Source organism: Nerophis lumbriciformis, linkage group LG13, assembly GCF_033978685.3.
Source record: "Nerophis lumbriciformis linkage group LG13, RoL_Nlum_v2.1, whole genome shotgun sequence".
In the NCBI taxonomy this organism is placed as follows: Eukaryota; Metazoa; Chordata; class Actinopteri; order Syngnathiformes; family Syngnathidae; genus Nerophis; species Nerophis lumbriciformis.
The window spans coordinates 4221691-4241655 of NC_084560.2; the positions used below are offsets into that span (position 1 = coordinate 4221691).

The 19965-nt window shown below is 38.5% G+C and overlaps 1 protein-coding gene across 1 annotated transcript in view; it reads left to right on the forward strand.

Moving 5' to 3' along the window:
* Positions 1-5322: 5322 nt before the first annotated feature.
* The window catches only part of LOC133613262 (growth factor receptor-bound protein 14-like), a 60549-nt gene continuing 45906 nt past the window's right edge, over positions 5323-19965 (forward strand). The window contains exons 1-4 of the mRNA XM_061970656.1: positions 5323-5448; positions 5639-5720; positions 9266-9422; positions 19405-19526. Coding sequence (XP_061826640.1) covers positions 5658-5720; positions 9266-9422; positions 19405-19526 — 342 coding nt within the window. The 5' untranslated portion in view covers positions 5323-5448; positions 5639-5657. The remainder of the gene's footprint in view (positions 5449-5638; positions 5721-9265; positions 9423-19404; positions 19527-19965) is intronic.

Sequence of the window (19965 nt, forward strand, 5' to 3'; positions counted from 1 at the left end):
ACCTAATGTTGTGTCCTATGTGTACCTAATGTAGTGTTCTATGTCTTTATGTCCCTTTATTGTCAGAACATCATAATAGTGAGTATAAAGGACATTTATTGTCAGAACAACATAATAGTGTGTATAAAGGACATTTATTGTCAGAACAACATAATAGTGTGTATAAAAGACATTTATTGTCAGAACATCATAATAGTGTGTATAAAAGACATTTATTGTCAGAACAACATAATAGTGAGTATAAAAGACATTTATTGTCAGAACATCATAATAGTGAGTATAAAAGACATTTATTGTCAGAACAACATAATAGTGAGTATAAACGACATTTATTGTCAGAACAACATAATAGTGTGTATAAAAGACATTTATTGTCAGAACAACATAATAGTGAGTTTAAAGGACATTTATTGTCAAAACAACATAATAGTGTGTATAAAAGACATTTATTGTCAGAACAACATAATAGTGAGTATAAACGACATTTATTGTCAGAACAATATAATAGTGAGTTTAAAGGACATTTATTGTCAGAACAACATAATAGTGAGTATAAAGGACATTTATTGTCAGAACAACATAATAGTGTGTATAAAGGACATTTATTGTCAAAACAACATAATAGTGTGTATAAAGGACATTTATTGTCAAAACAACATAATAGTGTGTATAAAGGACATTTATTGTCAGAACAACATAATAGTGAGTATAAAGGACATTTATTGTCAGAACAACATAATAGTGTGTATAAAGGACATTTATTGTCAGAACAACATAATAGTGTGTATAAAGGACATTTATTGTCAGAACAACATAATAGTGTGTATAAAGGACATTTATTGTCAGAACAACATAATAGTGAGTATAAAGGACATTTATTGTCAGAACAACATAATAGTGAGTTTAAAGGACATTTATTGTCAAAACAACATAATAGTGTGTATAAAAGACATTTATTGTCAGAACAACATAATAGTGAGTATAAACGACATTTATTGTCAGAACAATATAATAGTGAGTTTAAAGGACATTTATTGTCAAAACAACATAATAGTGTGTATAAAAGACATTTATTGTCAGAACAACATAATAGTGAGTATAAACGACATTTATTGTCAGAACAATATAATAGTGAGTTTAAAGGACATTTATTGTCAGAACAACATAATAGTGAGTATAAAGGACATTTATTGTCAGAACAACATAATAGTGTGTATAAAGGACATTTATTGTCAAAACAACATAATAGTGTGTATAAAGGACATTTATTGTCAAAACAACATAATAGTGAGTATAAAGGACATTTATTGTCAAAACAACATAATAGTGTGTATAAAGGACATTTATTGTCAGAACAACATAATAGTGAGTATAAAGGACATTTATTGTCAGAACAACATAATAGTGAGTATAAAGGACATTTATTGTCAGAACAACATAATAGTGTGTATAAAGGACATTTATTGTCAGAACATCATAATAGTGAGTATAAAGGACATTTATTGTCAGAACATCATAATAGTGAGTATAGAGGAAATTTTTTTGTCAGAACAACATAATAGTGTGTATAAAGGACATTTATTGTCAGAACAACATAATAGTGTGTATAAAGGACATTTATTGTCAGAACAACATAATAGTGTGTATAAAGGACATTTATTGTCAGAACAACATAATAGTGAGTTTAAAGGACATTTATTGTCAGAACAACATAATAGTGAGTATAAAGGACATTTATTGTCAGAACAACATAATAGTGAGTTTAAAGGACATTTATTGTCAAAACAACATAATAGTGTGTATAAAAGACATTTATTGTCAGAACAACATAATAGTGAGTATAAACGACATTTATTGTCAGAACAATATAATAGTGAGTTTAAAGGACATTTATTGTCAAAACAACATAATAGTGTGTATAAAAGACATTTATTGTCAGAACAACATAATAGTGAGTATAAACGACATTTATTGTCAGAACAATATAATAGTGAGTTTAAAGGACATTTATTGTCAGAACAACATAATAGTGAGTATAAAGGACATTTATTGTCAAAACAACATAACAGTGTGTATAAAGGACATTTATTGTCAAAACAACATAATAGTGTGTATAAAGGACATTTATTGTCAAAACAACATAATAGTGAGTATAAAGGACATTTATTGTCAAAACAACATAATAGTGTGTATAAAGGACATTTATTGTCAGAACAACATAATAGTGAGTACAAAGGACATTTATTGTCAGAACAACATAATAGTGTGTATAAAGGACATTTATTGTCAGAACATCATAATAGTGAGTATAAAGGACATTTATTGTCAGAACATCATAATAGTGAGTATAGAGGACATTTTTTTGTCAGAACAACATAATAGTGTGTATAAAGGACATTTATTGTCAGAACAACATAATAGTGTGTATAAAAGACATTTATTGTTAGAACAACATAATAGTGTGTATAAAGGACATTTATTGTCAGAACAACATAATAGTGAGTTTAAAGGACATTTATTGTCAGAACAACATAATAGTGAGTATAAAGGACATTTATTGTCAGAACAACATAATAGTGAGTTTAAAGGACATTTATTGTCAAAACAACATAATAGTGTGTATAAAAGACATTTATTGTCAGAACAACATAATAGTGAGTATAAACGACATTTATTGTCAGAACAATATAATAGTGAGTTTAAAGGACATTTATTGTCAAAACAACATAATAGTGTGTATAAAAGACATTTATTGTCAGAACAACATAATAGTGAGTATAAACGACATTTATTGTCAGAACAATATAATAGTGAGTTTAAAGGACATTTATTGTCAGAACAACATAATAGTGAGTATAAAGGACATTTATTGTCAAAACAACATAACAGTGTGTATAAAGGACATTTATTGTCAAAACAACATAATAGTGTGTATAAAGGACATTTATTGTCAAAACAACATAATAGTGAGTATAAAGGACATTTATTGTCAAAACAACATAATAGTGTGTATAAAGGACATTTATTGTCAGAACAACATAATAGTGAGTATAAAGGACATTTATTGTCAGAACAACATAATAGTGAGTATAAAGGACATTTATTGTCAGAACATCATAATAGTGAGTATAAAGGACATTTATTGTCAGAACATCATAATAGTGAGTATAAAGGACATTTTTTTGTCAGAACAACATAATAGTGTGTATAAAGGACATTTATTGTCAGAACATCATAATAGTGAGTATAAAGGACATTTATTGTCAGAACATCATAATAGTGAGTATAGAGGAAATTTTTTTGTCAGAACAACATAATAGTGTGTATAAAGGACATTTATTGTCAGAACAACATAATAGTGTGTATAAAAGACATTTATTGTTAGAACAACATAATAGTGTGTATAAAGGACATTTATTGTCAGAACAACATAATAGTGAGTTTAAAGGACATTTATTGTCAGAACAACATAATAGTGAGTATAAAGGACATTTATTGTCAGAACAACATAATAGTGAGTTTAAAGGACATTTATTGTCAAAACAACATAATAGTGTGTATAAAAGACATTTATTGTCAGAACAACATAATAGTGAGTATAAACGACATTTATTGTCAGAACAATATAATAGTGAGTTTAAAGGACATTTATTGTCAAAACAACATAATAGTGTGTATAAAAGACATTTATTGTCAGAACAACATAATAGTGAGTATAAACGACATTTATTGTCAGAACAATATAATAGTGAGTTTAAAGGACATTTATTGTCAGAACAACATAATAGTGAGTATAAAGGACATTTATTGTCAAAACAACATAACAGTGTGTATAAAGGACATTTATTGTCAGAACAACATAATAGTGTGTATAAAGGACATTTATTGTCAGAACATCATAATAGTGTGTATAAAGGACATTTATTGTCAGAACAACATAATAGTGTGTATAAAGGACATTTATTGTCAGAACAACATAATAGTGTGTATAAAGGACATTTATTGTCAGAACAACATAATAGTGTGTATAAAGGACATTTATTGTCAGAACAACATAATAGTGTGTATAAAGGACATTTATTGTCAGAACAACATAATAGTGTGTATAAAGGACATTTATTGTCAGAACATCATAATAGTGAGTATAAAGGACATTTTTTTGTCAGAACAACATAATAGTGTGTATAAAGGACATTTATTGTCAGAACATCATAATAGTGAGTATAAAGGACATTTATTGTCAGAACATCATAATAGTGAGTATAGAGGAAATTTTTTTGTCAGAACAACATAATAGTGTGTATAAAGGACATTTATTGTCAGAACAACATAATAGTGTGTATAAAAGACATTTATTGTTAGAACAACATAATAGTGTGTATAAAGGACATTTATTGTCAGAACAACATAATAGTGAGTTTAAAGGACATTTATTGTCAGAACAACATAATAGTGAGTATAAAGGACATTTATTGTCAGAACAACATAATAGTGAGTTTAAAGGACATTTATTGTCAAAACAACATAATAGTGTGTATAAAAGACATTTATTGTCAGAACAACATAATAGTGAGTATAAACGACATTTATTGTCAGAACAATATAATAGTGAGTTTAAAGGACATTTATTGTCAAAACAACATAATAGTGTGTATAAAAGACATTTATTGTCAGAACAACATAATAGTGAGTATAAACGACATTTATTGTCAGAACAATATAATAGTGAGTTTAAAGGACATTTATTGTCAGAACAACATAATAGTGAGTATAAAGGACATTTATTGTCAAAACAACATAACAGTGTGTATAAAGGACATTTATTGTCAGAACAACATAATAGTGTGTATAAAGGACATTTATTGTCAGAACATCATAATAGTGTGTATAAAGGACATTTATTGTCAGAACAACATAATAGTGTGTATAAAGGACATTTATTGTCAGAACAACATAATAGTGTGTATAAAGGACATTTATTGTCAGAACAACATAATAGTGTGTATAAAGGACATTTATTGTCAGAACAACATAATAGTGAGTATAAAGGACATTTATTGTCAGAACATCATAATAGTGAGTATAAAGGACATTTTTTTGTCAGAACAACATAATAGTGTGTATAAAGGACATTTAAGGCCTACTTCTCGTCATCTGCATGGCTGACTTATAATCGACCTTCTAGAAGTCCGAGGAGAACATTTGGGATATATTTCACCAGGAGTCAGCTGCTTATCGGCTTGGAAAGGCGGGACTTATCTCTTCTTGGACCCAACGTTCCTGTCGTGTCCACTTCCTGCGAGACTAAACATGCTGGATTGGTGATAATAATACGCTCGTCAAATATGGCTGAACAAGTCATCACAGTTTTCTCTCGCACTCAGCGGCCTTGGGGTGTGGAAATCAAACACCCAAGCAGCGGCCTTTTTTCTGAACCAGTCGACAACGGTAAGCGCTTGCTTCTCCAAGGACGAAGGAGGAATTTGGGGAGGAAACATGACTTTTTTTTCCCCCCTCACACCTTCTTTGCAAACCAGATGACTTGTGTTCATATTCCTTGCAGTACTCATTGAAACAGTGACTATGTATGTATGTATGTATATATGTATGTATATATGTATGTATGTCTCTGTTGAAGCGTCACTGAAGACGGCAGCATGAACTTCCGTGCAAGAAGAGTCACCTTGCCGGCCATCACACCTCTTTGTCTGCAGAAGCGGGTAGGAACCCTAAAAAGTCCTTTTTTTTCTTGTTTCCATTGACTCCATTGTGTCGACGCGCTGCCCTCTGGTACGTGGCCGTGCTTGTGTAAATGGTAAATAAAAAGAGAATACAACAAATACTTTTCAACTTATATTCAATTGAATGGACTGCAAAGACAAGATATTTCATGTTTACACTAAAAAAACTTAATTTTTTTTGGCGAAGCGTTTCTGGGTGTTGTTGATAAATATCTGTGGCTTTGCGTAGGAGAGTTTTAACTTTTTACTAGCTATTGGGGGCGGCATGGCGTAGTGGGTAGAGCGGCCGTGCCAGAAACTTGAGGGTTGCAGGTTCACTCCCCGCCTCTTACCATCCAAATCGCTGCCGTTGTGTCCTTGGGCAGGACACTTCACCCTTGTACCCGGTGCCGCTCACACTGGTGAATGAATGATGAATGATAATTGGTGGTCGGAGAGGCCGTAGGCACAAGCTAGTAGCCACACTTCGGTCAGTCTACCCCAGGGCAACTGTGGCTACAAATGTAGCTTACCACCACCAGGTGTGAATGAATGAATAATGGGCTCTCACTTTTCTGTGAAGCGCTTTGAGTGTCTAGAAAAGCGCTATATAAATCTAATCCATTATTCTTATTATTATTGCAAGGAATTTAGGGATTTCCTTGCAATTAAAAAAAAAAACGTAATTTTTTTGGGCGAAGCATTTCTGGGTGTTGTTGATAAATAGCTGTGGCTTTTGCGTAGTAGAGTTTTAACTTTTAACTAGCTACTGCAAGGAATTTAGGGATTTCACCATCTACGCTCCGTAATATCATCAAAAGGTTCAGAGAATCTGGAGAAATCACTGCACGTAAGCAATGATATTACACACCTTGGATCCCTCAGGCAGTACTGCATCATAAGTGACATCAGTGTGTAAAGGATATCACCACATGGGCTCAGGAACACTTCAGAAAACCGCTGTCAGTAACTACAGTTGGTCGCTACATCTGTAAGTGCACGTTAAAACTCTACTATGCAAAGCCACGGCCAATTATCAACAACACCCAGAAACGCTTCGACAAGCAACTTCTATTCAATTGAATAGACTGCAAAGACAAGATATTTCATGTTCACACTAAAAAAAAACTTAATTTTTTTGGTGAAGCGTTCCTGGGTGTTGTTGATAAATAGCTTTTGGCTTTTGCGTAGTAGAGTTTTAACTTGCACATACAGATGTAGCGACCAACTGTAGTTTCTGACAGTGGTTTTCGGACGTGTTCCTAGCCCATGCTGTGATATCCTTTACACACTGAAAAACCTTTTTTTTTTGGCGAAGCGTTTCTGGGTGTTGTTGATAAATAGCTTTTGGCTTTTGCGTAGTAGAGTTTTAACTTGCACATACAGATGTAGCGACCAACTGTAGTTTCTGACAGTGGTTTTCGGATGTGTTCCTAGCCAATGCTGTGATATCCTTTACACACTGAAAAACAATTTTTTTTTTTTGGCGAAGCGTTTCTGGGTGTTGTTGATAAATAACTTTTGGCTTTTGCGTAGTAGAGTTTTAACTTGCACTTACAGATGCAGCGACCAACTGTAGTCGCTGACAGTGGTTGTCTGACGTGTTCCTGAGCCCATGCGGTGATATCCTTTACACACTGAAAAAAACTAAAACATTTTGGCAAAGCGTTTCTGGGTGTTGTTGATAAATGGCTGTGGCTTTGCATAGTAGAGTTTTAACTTGCACTTACAGATGTAGCGACCAATTGTAGTTACTGACAGTGGTTTTCTGAAGTGGTCCTGAGCCCATGTGGTGATATCCTTTACACACGGATGTGGCTTTTTTGATGCAGTACAGCCTGAGGAATCCAAGGTGCGTAATATCATGGCATACGTGCAGTGATTTCTCCAGATTCTCTGAACATTTTGATGATATTACGGAGCGTAGATGGTGAGTCCCTAAATTCCTTGCAATAGCTGGTTGATAAATGTTGCTCTTAAACAATTTGCTCAGGCATTTGTTGACAAAGTGGTGACCCTCGCCCCGTCCTTGTTTGTGAATGACTGAGCATTTCATGGAAGCTGCTTTTATACCCAATCATGGCACCCACCTGTTCCCAATTAGCCCGTTCACCTGTGGGATGTTCCAAATAAGTCTTTGATGAGCATCAGTCCATCTTAGATGAGCTCGGGCCCAGCGAAGCATTTCTGGTTTCTGGGTGTTGTTGATAAATGGCTTTGGCTTTGCATAGTAGAGTTTTAACTTGCACTTACAGGTGTAGCGACCAACTGTAGTTACTGACAGTGGTTTTCTGCAGTGGTCCTGAGCCCATGTGGTGATATCCTTTACACACTGATGTCGCTTGTCGAAGCGTTTCCGGGTGTTGTTGATAAGTGGCTTTTGGCTTTGCACAGTAAGAGTTTCTCACATGACCTACCTTTTTCCCAGGTGTTCCAAATAAGTCTTTGATGAGCATCAGTCCATCTCAGATGAGCTCGGGCCCAGCCAAGCGTTTCCGGGTGTTGTTGATAAATGGCTTTGGCTTTGCATAGTCTTTTTTTCCACCCACTTTTTTTTGAAACACGTCGCAGGCATCAAATTCCAAATGAGCGAATATTTGCAAAAAACAAACAAAAAAACACAGTTTCTCAGTGTGAAAGCCACAGCTATTTATCAACAACACCCAGAAACGCTTTGCCAAAAAAAAATTTTTTTTTAGTGTGGACATGAAATATCTTGTCTTTGCAGTCTATTCAATTGAATATAAGTTGAAAAGGATTTGTTGTATTCTCTTTTTATTTACCATTTGCAAAACAAATAATACAGTTTCTCAGTGTGAAAGCCACAGCTATTTATCAACAACACCCAGAAACGCTTTGCCAAAAAAAAAATCAAGTTTTTTTTTAGTGTGGACATGAAATATCTTGTCTTTGCAGTCTATTCAATTGAATATAAGTTGAAAAGGATTTGTTGTATTCTCTTTTTATTTACCATTTACACAACCTGACAACTTCACTGCTTTTGGGGGTTTTTTTTTAGATCCTTGGACTTAGTTAAGGGAAGGTTCTTGTCTTTGTGCGCGAGTCGTTTGGAGTTTTTGTGCAGCAGCGTGACCAAGCTGGAGGCCACATCACTCTCAGATAGGCTGTGGGGTTTAGGTCAGGGTAGCAGCAGACCAGTCTAAGTGGTGCCGTCCTTGAGAGAAGGTCAACACATTTCCTTGGTCTGCACGTCGCCAACATGACGCCTGCTTTTTGTCAGGGATGCTTTTTTTTTTTTTTTACACAAATTCATGCTCGGAGGTTTTCTTTCAAGCGTTTCCTGAGATAAATGCAACACATCACAAACCACAATAATACGAGGTTAACACCGGGACTTTTTTTATTCGTCAGGAAGGGTATTGGACGGAATAGTACTTGAAATTTTTCAATATACAAAGTAACACATTGAAAAACAGGCGTGTAGAGCATCCTGATTGGCAACCAGGAACATTTGTTTGCATAATAATAAACTTCTCCTGCTTTGTCTTACAAGTATTTGACTCATAGCACGTTTGTGTCTGCAGGTCATCAAGATCTACAACGAGGACAACAGCAGCAGAGCAGTGGAGGTCCCCAGCGACATTGTTGCCCGGGACATATGTCACATGTTGGCCTTGAAGGGCCACGCCGTGGACGAACACAGCTTGACTCTGTACGAGCACCTCTCTCACCTGGGAATAGGTAGGTCGTGGGAGAAAAAGACGTTTATCAACAACACCCAGAAACGCTTCGACAAGCGACATCGGTGTGTAAAGGATATCACCACATGGGCACTTCAGAAAAGCACTGTCAGTAACTACAGTCGGTCGCTACATCCGTGAGTGCCAGTTAAAACTCCACTATGCAAAGCCACAGTCATTTATCAACAACACCCAGAAACGCTTCGACAAGCGACATCGGTGGGTAAAGGATATCACCACATGGGCACTTCAGAAAAGCACTGTCAGTAACTACAGTTGGCCGCTACATCCGTGAGTGCCAGTTAAAACTCCACTATGCAAAGCCACGGCCATTTATCAACAACACCCAGAAACGCTTCGACAAGCAACTTATATTCAATTGAATAGACTGCAAATACAAGATATTTCATGTTCACACGAAAAAATGTTTTAATTTTTTGGGCGAAGCGTTTCTGGGTGTTGTTGATGAATAGCTGTGGCTTTTGCGTAGTAGCGTTTTAACTTTTAACTAGCTATTGCAAGGAATTTAGGGATTTCACCATCTACGCTCCGTAATATCATCAAAAGGTTCAGAGAATCTGGAGAAATCACTGCACGTAAGCCATGATATTACACACCTTGGATCCCTCAGGCGATACTGCATCATAAGTGACATCAGTGTGTAAAGGATATCACCACATGGGCACTTCAGAAAAGCACTGTCAGTAACTACAGTCGGCCGCTACATCCGTGAGTGCCAGGTAAAACTCCACTATGCAAAGCCACGGCCATTTATCAACAACACCCAGAAACGCTTCGACAAGCGACATCGGTGGGTAAAGGATATCCCCACATGGGCACTTCAGAAAAGCACTGTCAGTAACTACAGTCGGGCGCTACATCTGTGAGTGCCAGTTAAAACTCCAATATGCAAAGCCACAGCCATTTATCAACAACACCCAGAAACGCTTCCACAAGCGACATCAGTGTGTAAAGGATATCACCACATGGGCACTTCAGAAAACCACTGTCAGTAACTACAGTTGGCCGCTACATCCGTGAGTGCCAGTTAAAACTCCACTATGCAAAGCCACGGCCATTTATCAACAACACCCAGAAACGCTTCGACAAGCAACTTATATTCAAGTGAATAGACTGCAAATACAAGATATTTCATGTTGACACGAAAACATTTTTTAATTTTTTTGGCGAAGCGTTTCTGGGTGTTGTTGATAAATAGCTGTGGCTTTTGCGTAGTAGCGTTTTAACTTTTAACTAGCTATTGCAAGGAATTTAGGGATTTCACCATCTACGCTCCGTAATATCATCAAAAGGTTCAGAGAATCTGGAGAAATCACTGCACGTAAGCCATGATATTACACACCTTGGATCCCTCAGGCGATACTGCATCATAAGTGACATCAGCGTGTAAAGGATATCACCACATGGGCTCAGGAACACTTCAGAAAACCACTGTCAGTATCTACAGTTGGTCGCTACATCTGTAAGTGCACGTTAAAACTCTACTATGCAAAGCCACGGCCATTTATCAACAACACCCAGAAACGCTTCGACAAGCAACTTATATTCAATTGAATAGACTGCAAAGACAAGATATTTCATGTTCAGAAACGCTTCGACAAGCGACATCGGTGTGTGAAGGATATCACCACATGGGCACTTCAGAAAACCACTGTCAGTAACTACAGTTGGCCGCTACATCCGTGAGTGCCAGTTAAAACTCCACTATGCAAAGCCACGGCCATTTATCAACAACACCCAGAAACGCTTCGACAAGCAACTTATATTCAATTGAATAGACTGCAAATACAAGATATTTCATGTCCACACGAAAAAAAATTTAAATTTTTTTGGTGAAGCGTTTCTGGGTGTTGTTGATAAATAGCTGTGGCTTTTGCGTAGTAGCGTTTTAACTTTTAACTAGCTATTGCAAGGAATTTAGGGATTTCACCATCTACGCTCTACGTAATATCATCAAAAGGTTCAGAGAATCTGGAGAAATCACTGCACGTAAGCCATGATATTACACACCTTGGATCCCTCAGGCGATACTGCATCATAAGTGACATCAGTGTGTAAAGGATATCACCACATGGGCTCAGGAACACTTCAGAAAACCACTGTCAGTATCTACAGTTGGTCGCTACATCTGTAAGTGCACGTTAAAACTCTACTATGCAAAGCCACGGCCATTTATCAACAACACCCAGAAACGCTTCGACAAGCAACTTATATTCAATTGAATAGACTGCAAAGACAAGATATTTCATGTTCAGAAACGCTTTGACAAGCGACATCAGTGTGTAAAGGATATCACCACATGGGCACTTCAGAAAACCACTGTCAGTAACTACAGTCGGCCGCTACATCCGTGAGTGCCAGTTAAAACTCCACTATGCAAAGCCACGGCCATTTATCAACAACACCCAGAAACGCTTCGACAAGCAACTTATATTCAAGTGAATAGACTGCAAATACAAGATATTTCATGTTCACACGAAAAAATGTTTAAATTTTTTTTGGTGAAGCGTTTCTGGGTGTTGTTGATGAATAGCTGTGGCTTTTGCGTAGTAGCGTTTTAACTTTTAACTAGCTATTGCAAGGAATTTAGGGATTTCACCATCTACGCTCCGTAATATCATCAAAAGGTTCAGAGAATCTGGAGAAATCACTGCACGTAAGCCATGATATTACACACCTTGGATCCCTCAGGCGATACTGCATCATAAGTGACATCAGTGTGTAAAGGATATCACCACATGGGCACTTCAGAAAAACCACTGTCAGTAACTACAGTCGGCCGCTACATCCGTGAGTGCCAGTTAAAACTCCACTATGCAAAGCCACGGCCATTTATCAACAACACCCAGAAACGCTTAGACAAGCAAATTATATTCAATTGAATAGACTGCAAATACAAGATATTTCATGTTCACACGAAAAAATGTTTTAATTTTTTTGGTGAAGCGTTTCTGGGTGTTGTTGATAAATAGCTGTGGCTTTTGCGTAGTAGCGTTTTAACTTTTAACTAGCTATTGCAAGGAATTTAGGGATTTCACCATCTACGCTCCGTAATATCATCAAAAGGTTCAGAGAATCTGGAGAAATCACTGCACGTAAGCCATGATATTACACACCTTGGATCCCTCAGGCGATACTGCATCATAAGTGACATCAGTGTGTAAAGGATATCACCACATGGGCACTTCAGAAAACCACTGTCAGTAACTACAGTCGGCCGCTACATCTGTGAGTGCCAGTTAAAACTCCACTATGCAAAGCCACAGCCAATTATCAACAACACCCAGAAACGCTTCCACAAGCGACATCAGTGTGTAAAGGATATCACCACATGGGCACTTCAGAAAACCACTGTCAGTAACTACAGTCGGCCGCTACATCCGTGAGTGCCAGTTAAAACTCCACTATGCAAAGCCACGGCCATTTATCAACAACACCCAGAAACGCTTCCACAAGCGACATCAGTGTGTGAAGGATATCACCACATGGGCACTTCAGAAAACCACTGTCAGTAACTACAGTTGGCCGCTACATCCGTGAGTGCCAGTTAAAACTCCACTATGCAAAGCCACGGCCATTTATCAACAACACCCAGAAACGCTTCGACAAGCAACTTATATTCAATTGAATAGACTGCAAATACAAGATATTTCATGTTCACACGAAAACATTTTTTAATTTTTTTGGCGAAGCGTTTCTGGGTGTTGTTGATAAATAGCTGTGGCTTTTGCGTAGTAGCGTTTTAACTTTTAACTAGCTATTGCAAGGAATTTAGGATTTTCACCATCTACGCTCCGTAATATCATCAAAAGGTTCAGAGAATCTGGAGAAATCACTGCACGTAAGCCATGATATTACACACCTTGGATCCCTCAGGCGATACTGCATCATAAGTGACATCAGTGTGTAAAGGATATCACCACATGGGCTCAGGAACACTTCAGAAAACCACTGTCAGTATCTACAGTTGGTCGCTACATCTGTAAGTGCACGTTAAAACTCTACTATGCAAAGCCACGGCCATTTATCAACAACACCCAGAAACGCTTCGACAAGCCACTTATATTCAATTGAATAGACTGCAAAGACAAAATATTTCATGTTCAGAAACGCCTCGACAAGCGACATCAGTGTGTAAAGGATATCACCACATTGGCACTTCAGAAAACCACTGTCGTAACTACAGTTGGCCGCTACATCTGTGAGTGCCAGTTAAAACTCCACTATGCAAAGCCACGGCCATTTATCCACAACACCCGGAAACGCTTCGACAAGCGACATCAGTGTGTAAAGGATATCACCACATGGGCACTTCAGAAAACCACTGTCAGTAACTACAGTTGGCCGCTACATCCGTGAGTGCCAGTTAAAACTCCACTATGCAAAGCCACAGCCATTTATCAACAACACCCAGAAATGCTTCGACAAGCGACATCAGTGTGTAAAGGATATCACCACATGGGCACTTCAGAAAAGCACTGTCAGTAACTACAGTCGGCCGCTACATCTGAGAGTGCCAGTTAAAACTCCACTATGCAAAGCCACAGCCATTTATCAACAACACCCAGAAACCCTTCCACAAGCGACATCGGTGTGTAAAGGATATCACCACATGGGCACTTCAGAAAACCACTGTCAGTAACTACAGTGGGCCGCTACATCCGTGAGTGCCAGTTAAAACTCCACTATGCAAAGCCACGGCCATTTATCAACAACACCCAGAAACGCTTAGACAAGCAACTTATATTCAATTGAATAGACTGCAAATACAAGATATTTCATGTTCACACAAAAAAAATGTTTTAATTTTTTTGGTGAAGCGTTTCTGGGTGTTGTTGATAAATAGCTGTGGCTTTTGCGTAGTAGCGTTTTAACTTTTAACTAGCTATTGCAAGGAATTTAGGGATTTCACCATCTACGCTCTACGTAATATCATCAAAAGGTTCAGAGAATCTGGAGAAATCACTGCACGTAAGCCATGATATTACACACCTTGGATCCCTCAGGCGATACTGCATCATAAGTGACATCAGTGTGTAAAGGATATCACCACATGGGCTCAGGAACACTTCAGAAAACCACTGTCAGTATCTACAGTTGGTCGCTACATCTGTAAGTGCACGTTAAAACTCTACTATGCAAAGCCACGGCCATTTATCAACAACACCCAGAAACGCTTCGACAAGCAACTTATATTCAATTGAATAGACTGCAAAGACAAGATATTTCATGTTCAGAAACGCTTTGACAAGCGACATCAGTGTGTAAAGGATATCACCACATGGGCACTTCAGAAAAGCACTGTCAGTAACTACAGTCGGCCGCTACATCCGTGAGTGGCAGTTAAAACTCCACTATGCAAAGCCACAGCCATTTATCAACAACACCCAGAAACGCTTCGACAAGCGACATCGGTGGGTGAAGGATATCACCACATGGGCACTTCAGAAAAACCACTGTCAGTAACTACAGTTGGCCGCTACATCCGTGAGTGCCAGTTAAAACTCCACTATGCAAAGCCACGGCCATTTATCAACAACACCCAGAAACGCTTAGACAAGCAACTTATTTTCAATTGAATAGACTGCAAATACAAGATATTTCATGTTCACACGAAATTTTTTTTTAATTTTTTGGGTGAAGCGTTTCTGGGTGTTGTTGATAAATAGCTGTGGCTTTTGCGTAGTAGCGTTTTAACTTTTAACTAGCTATTGCAAGGAATTTAGGGATTTCACCAACTACGCTCTACGTAATATCATCAAAAGGTTCAGAGAATCTGGAGAAATCACTGCACGTAAGCCATGATATTACACACCTTGGATCCCTCAGGCGATACTGCATCATAAGTGACATCAGTGTGTAAAGGATATCACCACATGGGCACTTCAGAAAAGCACTGTCAGTAACTACAGTCGGCCGCTACATCCGTGAGTGCCAGTTAAAACTCCACTATGCAAAGCCACGGCCATTTATCAACAACACCCAGAAACGCTTCGACAAGCGACATCAGTGTGTAAAGGATATCACCACATGGGCACCTCAGAAAACCACTGTCAGTAACTACAGTCGGCCGCTACATCTGTGAGTGCCAGTTAAAACTCCACTATGCAAAGCCACGGCCATTTATCAACAACACCCAGAAACGCTTCCACAAGCGACATCAGTGTGTAAAGGATATCACCACATAGGCACTTCAGAAAAACCACTGTCAGTAACTACAGTTGGCCGCTACATCCGTGAGTGCCAGTTAAAACTCCACTATGCAAAGCCACGGCCATTTATCAACAACACCCAGAAACGCTTCGACAAGCAACTTATATTCAATTGAATAGACTGCAAATACAAGATATTTCATGTTCACACGAAAAAATGTTTTAATTTTTTTGGTGAAGCGTTTCTGGGTGTTGTTGATGAATAGCTGTGGCTTTTGCGTAGTAGCGTTTTAACTTTTAACTAGCTATTGCAAGGAATTTAGGGATTTCACCATCCACGCTCCGTAATATCATCAAAAGGTTCAGAGAATCTGGAGAAATCACTGCACGTAAGCCATGATATTACACACCTTGGATCCCTCAGGCGATACTGCATCATAAGTGACATCAGTGTGTAAAGGATATCACCACATGGGCACTTCAGAAAACCACTGTCAGTAACTACAGTTGGCCGCTACATCCGTGAGTGCCAGTTAAAACTCCACTATGCAAAGCCACAGCCATTTATCAACAACACCCAGAAACGCTTCCACAAGCGACATCGGTGTGTAAAGGATATCACCACATGGGCACTTCAGAAACCCACTGTCAGTAACTACAGTCGGCCGCTACATCCGTGAGTGCCAGTTAAAACTCCACTATGCAAAGCCACGGCCATTTATCAACAACACCCAGAAACGCTTAGACAAGCAACTTATATTCAAGTGAATGGACTGCAAATACAAGATATTTCATGTTCACACGAAAACATTTTTAAATTTTTTTGGCGAAGCGTTTCTGGGTGTTGTTGATAAATAGCTGTGGCTTTTGCGTAGTAGCGTTTTAACTTTTAACTAGCTATTGCAAGGAATTTAGGGATTTCACCATCCACGCTCCGTAATATCATCAAAAGGTTCAGAGAATCTGGAGAAATCACTGCACGTAAGCCATGATATTACACACCTTGGATCCCTCAGGCGATACTGCATCATAAGTGACATCAGTGTGTAAAGGATATCACCACATGGGCACTTCAGAAAACCACTGTCAGTAACTACAGTCGGTCGCTACATCCGTGAGTGCCAGTTAAAACTCCACTATGCAAAGCCACGGCCATTTATCAACAACACCCAGAAACGCTTCCACAAGCGACATCAGTGTGTGAAGGATATCACCACATGGGCACTTCAGAAAAGCACTGTCAGTAACTACAGTCGGTCGCTACATCCGTGAGTGCCAGTTAAAATTCCACTATGCAAAGCCACGGCCATTTATCAACAACACCCAGAAACGCTTAGACAAGCAACTTATATTCAATTGAATAGACTGCAAATACAAGATATTTCATGTTCACACGAAAACATTTTTTAATTTTTTTGGCGAAGCGTTTCTGGGTGTTGTTGATAAATAGCTGTGGCTTTTGCGTAGTAGCGTTTTAACTTTTAACTAGCTATTGCAAGGAATTTAGGGATTTCACCATCTACGCTCCGTAATATCATCAAAAGGTTCAGAGAATCTGGAGAAATCACTGCACGTAAGCCATGATATTACGCACCTTGGATCCCTCAGGCGATACTGCATCATAAGTGACATCAGTGTGTAAAGGATATCACCACATGGGCTCAGGAACACTTCAGAAAACCACTGTCAGTATCTACAGTTGGTCGCTACATCTGTAAGTGCACGTTAAAACTCTACTATGCAAAGCCACGGCCATTTATCAACAACACCCAGAAACGCTTCGACAAGCAACTTATATTCAATTGAATAGACTGCAAAGACAAGATATTTCATGTTCAGAAACGCTTCGACAAGCGACATCAGTGTGTAAAGGATATCACCACATTGGCACTTCAGAAAACCACTGTCGTAACTACAGTTGGCCGCTACATCCGTGAGTGCCAGTTAAAACTCCACTATGCAAAGCCACAGCCATTTATCAACAACACCCGGAAACGCTTCGACAAGCGACATCAGTGTGTAAAGGATAACACCACATGGGCTCAGGAACACTTAAAAAAAAACTGTCAGTAACTACAGTTGGCCGCTACATCTGTGAGTGCCAGTTAAAACTCCACTATGCAAAGCCACAGCCATTTATCAACAACACCCAGAAACGCTTCGACAAGCGACATCAGTGTGTAAAGGATAACACCACATGGGCTCAGGAACACTTAAAAAAAAACTGTCAGTAACTACAGTTGGCCGCTACATCTGTGTGAGTGCCAGTTAAAACACCACTATGCAAAGCCACAGCCATTTATCAACAACACCCAGAAACACTTCGACAAGCAACATCAGTGTGTAAAGGATATCACCACATGGGCTCAGGAACACTTAAAAAAAACTGTCAGTAACTACAGTTGGTCGCTACATCTGTAAGTGCAAGTTAAAACTCTACTATGGAAAGCCGCAGCCATTTATCAACAACACCCAGAAACGCTTCAACAAGCAAAATCAGTGTGTATAGGATATCACCACATGGGCTCAGGAACACTTCAGAAAACCACTGTCAGTATCTACAGTTGGTCGCTACATCTGTAAGTGCACATTAAAACTCTACTATGCAAAGCCACGGCCATTTATCAACAACACCCAGAAACGCTTCGACAAGCCACTTATATTCAATTGAATAGACTGCAAAGACAAAATATTTCATGTTCAGAAACACTTCGACAAGCGACATCAGTGTGTAAAGGATATCACCACATTGGCATTTCAGAAAACCACTGTCAGTAACTACAGTTGGTCGGTACGTCTGTAAGTGCAAGTTAAAACTCCACTATGCAAAGCCGCAGCCATTTATCAACAACACCCAGAAACGCTTCGACAAGCGACATCAGTGTGTAAAGGATATCCTCACATGGGCTCAGGAACACTTAAAAAAATCTGTCAATAACTACAGTTGGCCGCTCCATCTGTGTGAGTGCCAGTTAAAACACCACTGTGCAAAGCCACAGCCATTAATCAACAACACCCAGAAACGCTTTGACAAGCGACATCAGTGTGTAAAGGATATCACCACATGGGCTCAGGAACACTTAAAAATAACTGTCAGTAACTACAGTTGGTCGCTACATCTGTAAGTTCCAGTTAAAACTCTGCTATGCAAAGCCGCAGCCATTTATCAACAACACCCAGAAACACTTCGACAAGCAACATCAGTGTGTAAAGGATATCACCACATGGGCTCAGGAACACTTAAAAAAAACTGTCAGTAACTACAGTTGGCCGCTCCATCTGTGTGAGTGCCAGTTAAAACACCACTGTGCAAAGCCACAGCCATTAATCAACAACACCCAGAAACGCTTCGACAAGCGACATCAGTGTGTAAAGGATATCACCACATGGGCTCAGGAACACTTAAAAATAACTGTCAGTAACTACAGTTGGTCGCTACATCTGTAAGTGCAAGTTAAAACTCTACTATGGAAAGCCGCAGCCATTTATCAACAACACCCAGAAACCAGAAACGCTTCACTCGGCCCGAGCTCATCTGAGATGGACTGATGCTCATCAAAGACTTATTTGGAACATCCCACAGGTGAACGGGCTAATTGGGAACAGGTGGGTGCCATGATTGGGTATAAAGGTAGATTCCATGAAATGCTCAGTCATTCACAAACAAGGACGGGGCGAGGGTCACCACTTTGTCAATTTGTCAAATTGTTTAAGAACAACATTTCTCAACTATTCTTTTATTGTTGGTGCAGAACAGGAACAAACGAGGAATTAAATGTTGACTATTGATGTGCATCTGGTCCTGACTAGAGAGGACCATTGAGGACCATGAGTCCATCATGGAGGTCCTCTCCAGCTGGGGGATGGACTCAGACAACCGCTTGCATTTTCGGAAGAACTACGCAAAATACGAATTCTTCAGGAAACCTCTGGTGAGTTAAATAATGTGTTATTCACATACATATATAGACTTGTAAAGGATGGACTTGTTTCTTCAGCATTGTCCACACCTTTCAGTCAGGTCAATCTAAAACATTCATTCTTGCCTGATTTAGCCATTCCTTTACCACTTTTGACCTGGGTTGAAAAGCAGTCGCCAGAAAAAAAGGGTGGAAATAGGGCTTTGCAAAACCTGGAATTCTGGAAAATCCTGGAATTTTTTTGAACTTGGAAAAATGTTAGTTTGAATGTCCAGGATGGTGGAATGTGTTGAAGGTGGAATGGTTGGAATGGGTTGAAAAATGTGGAAATGGTGCAAGTTGGAAAAATGTCTCATTCATTTTGAAAGGGAAAAAATGTCCTTGAAAACTGGGAATTCTTGGAAATCCGGGAATTTTTAAAAAATTGTTGAAGGAGAGCACATCATTTTGA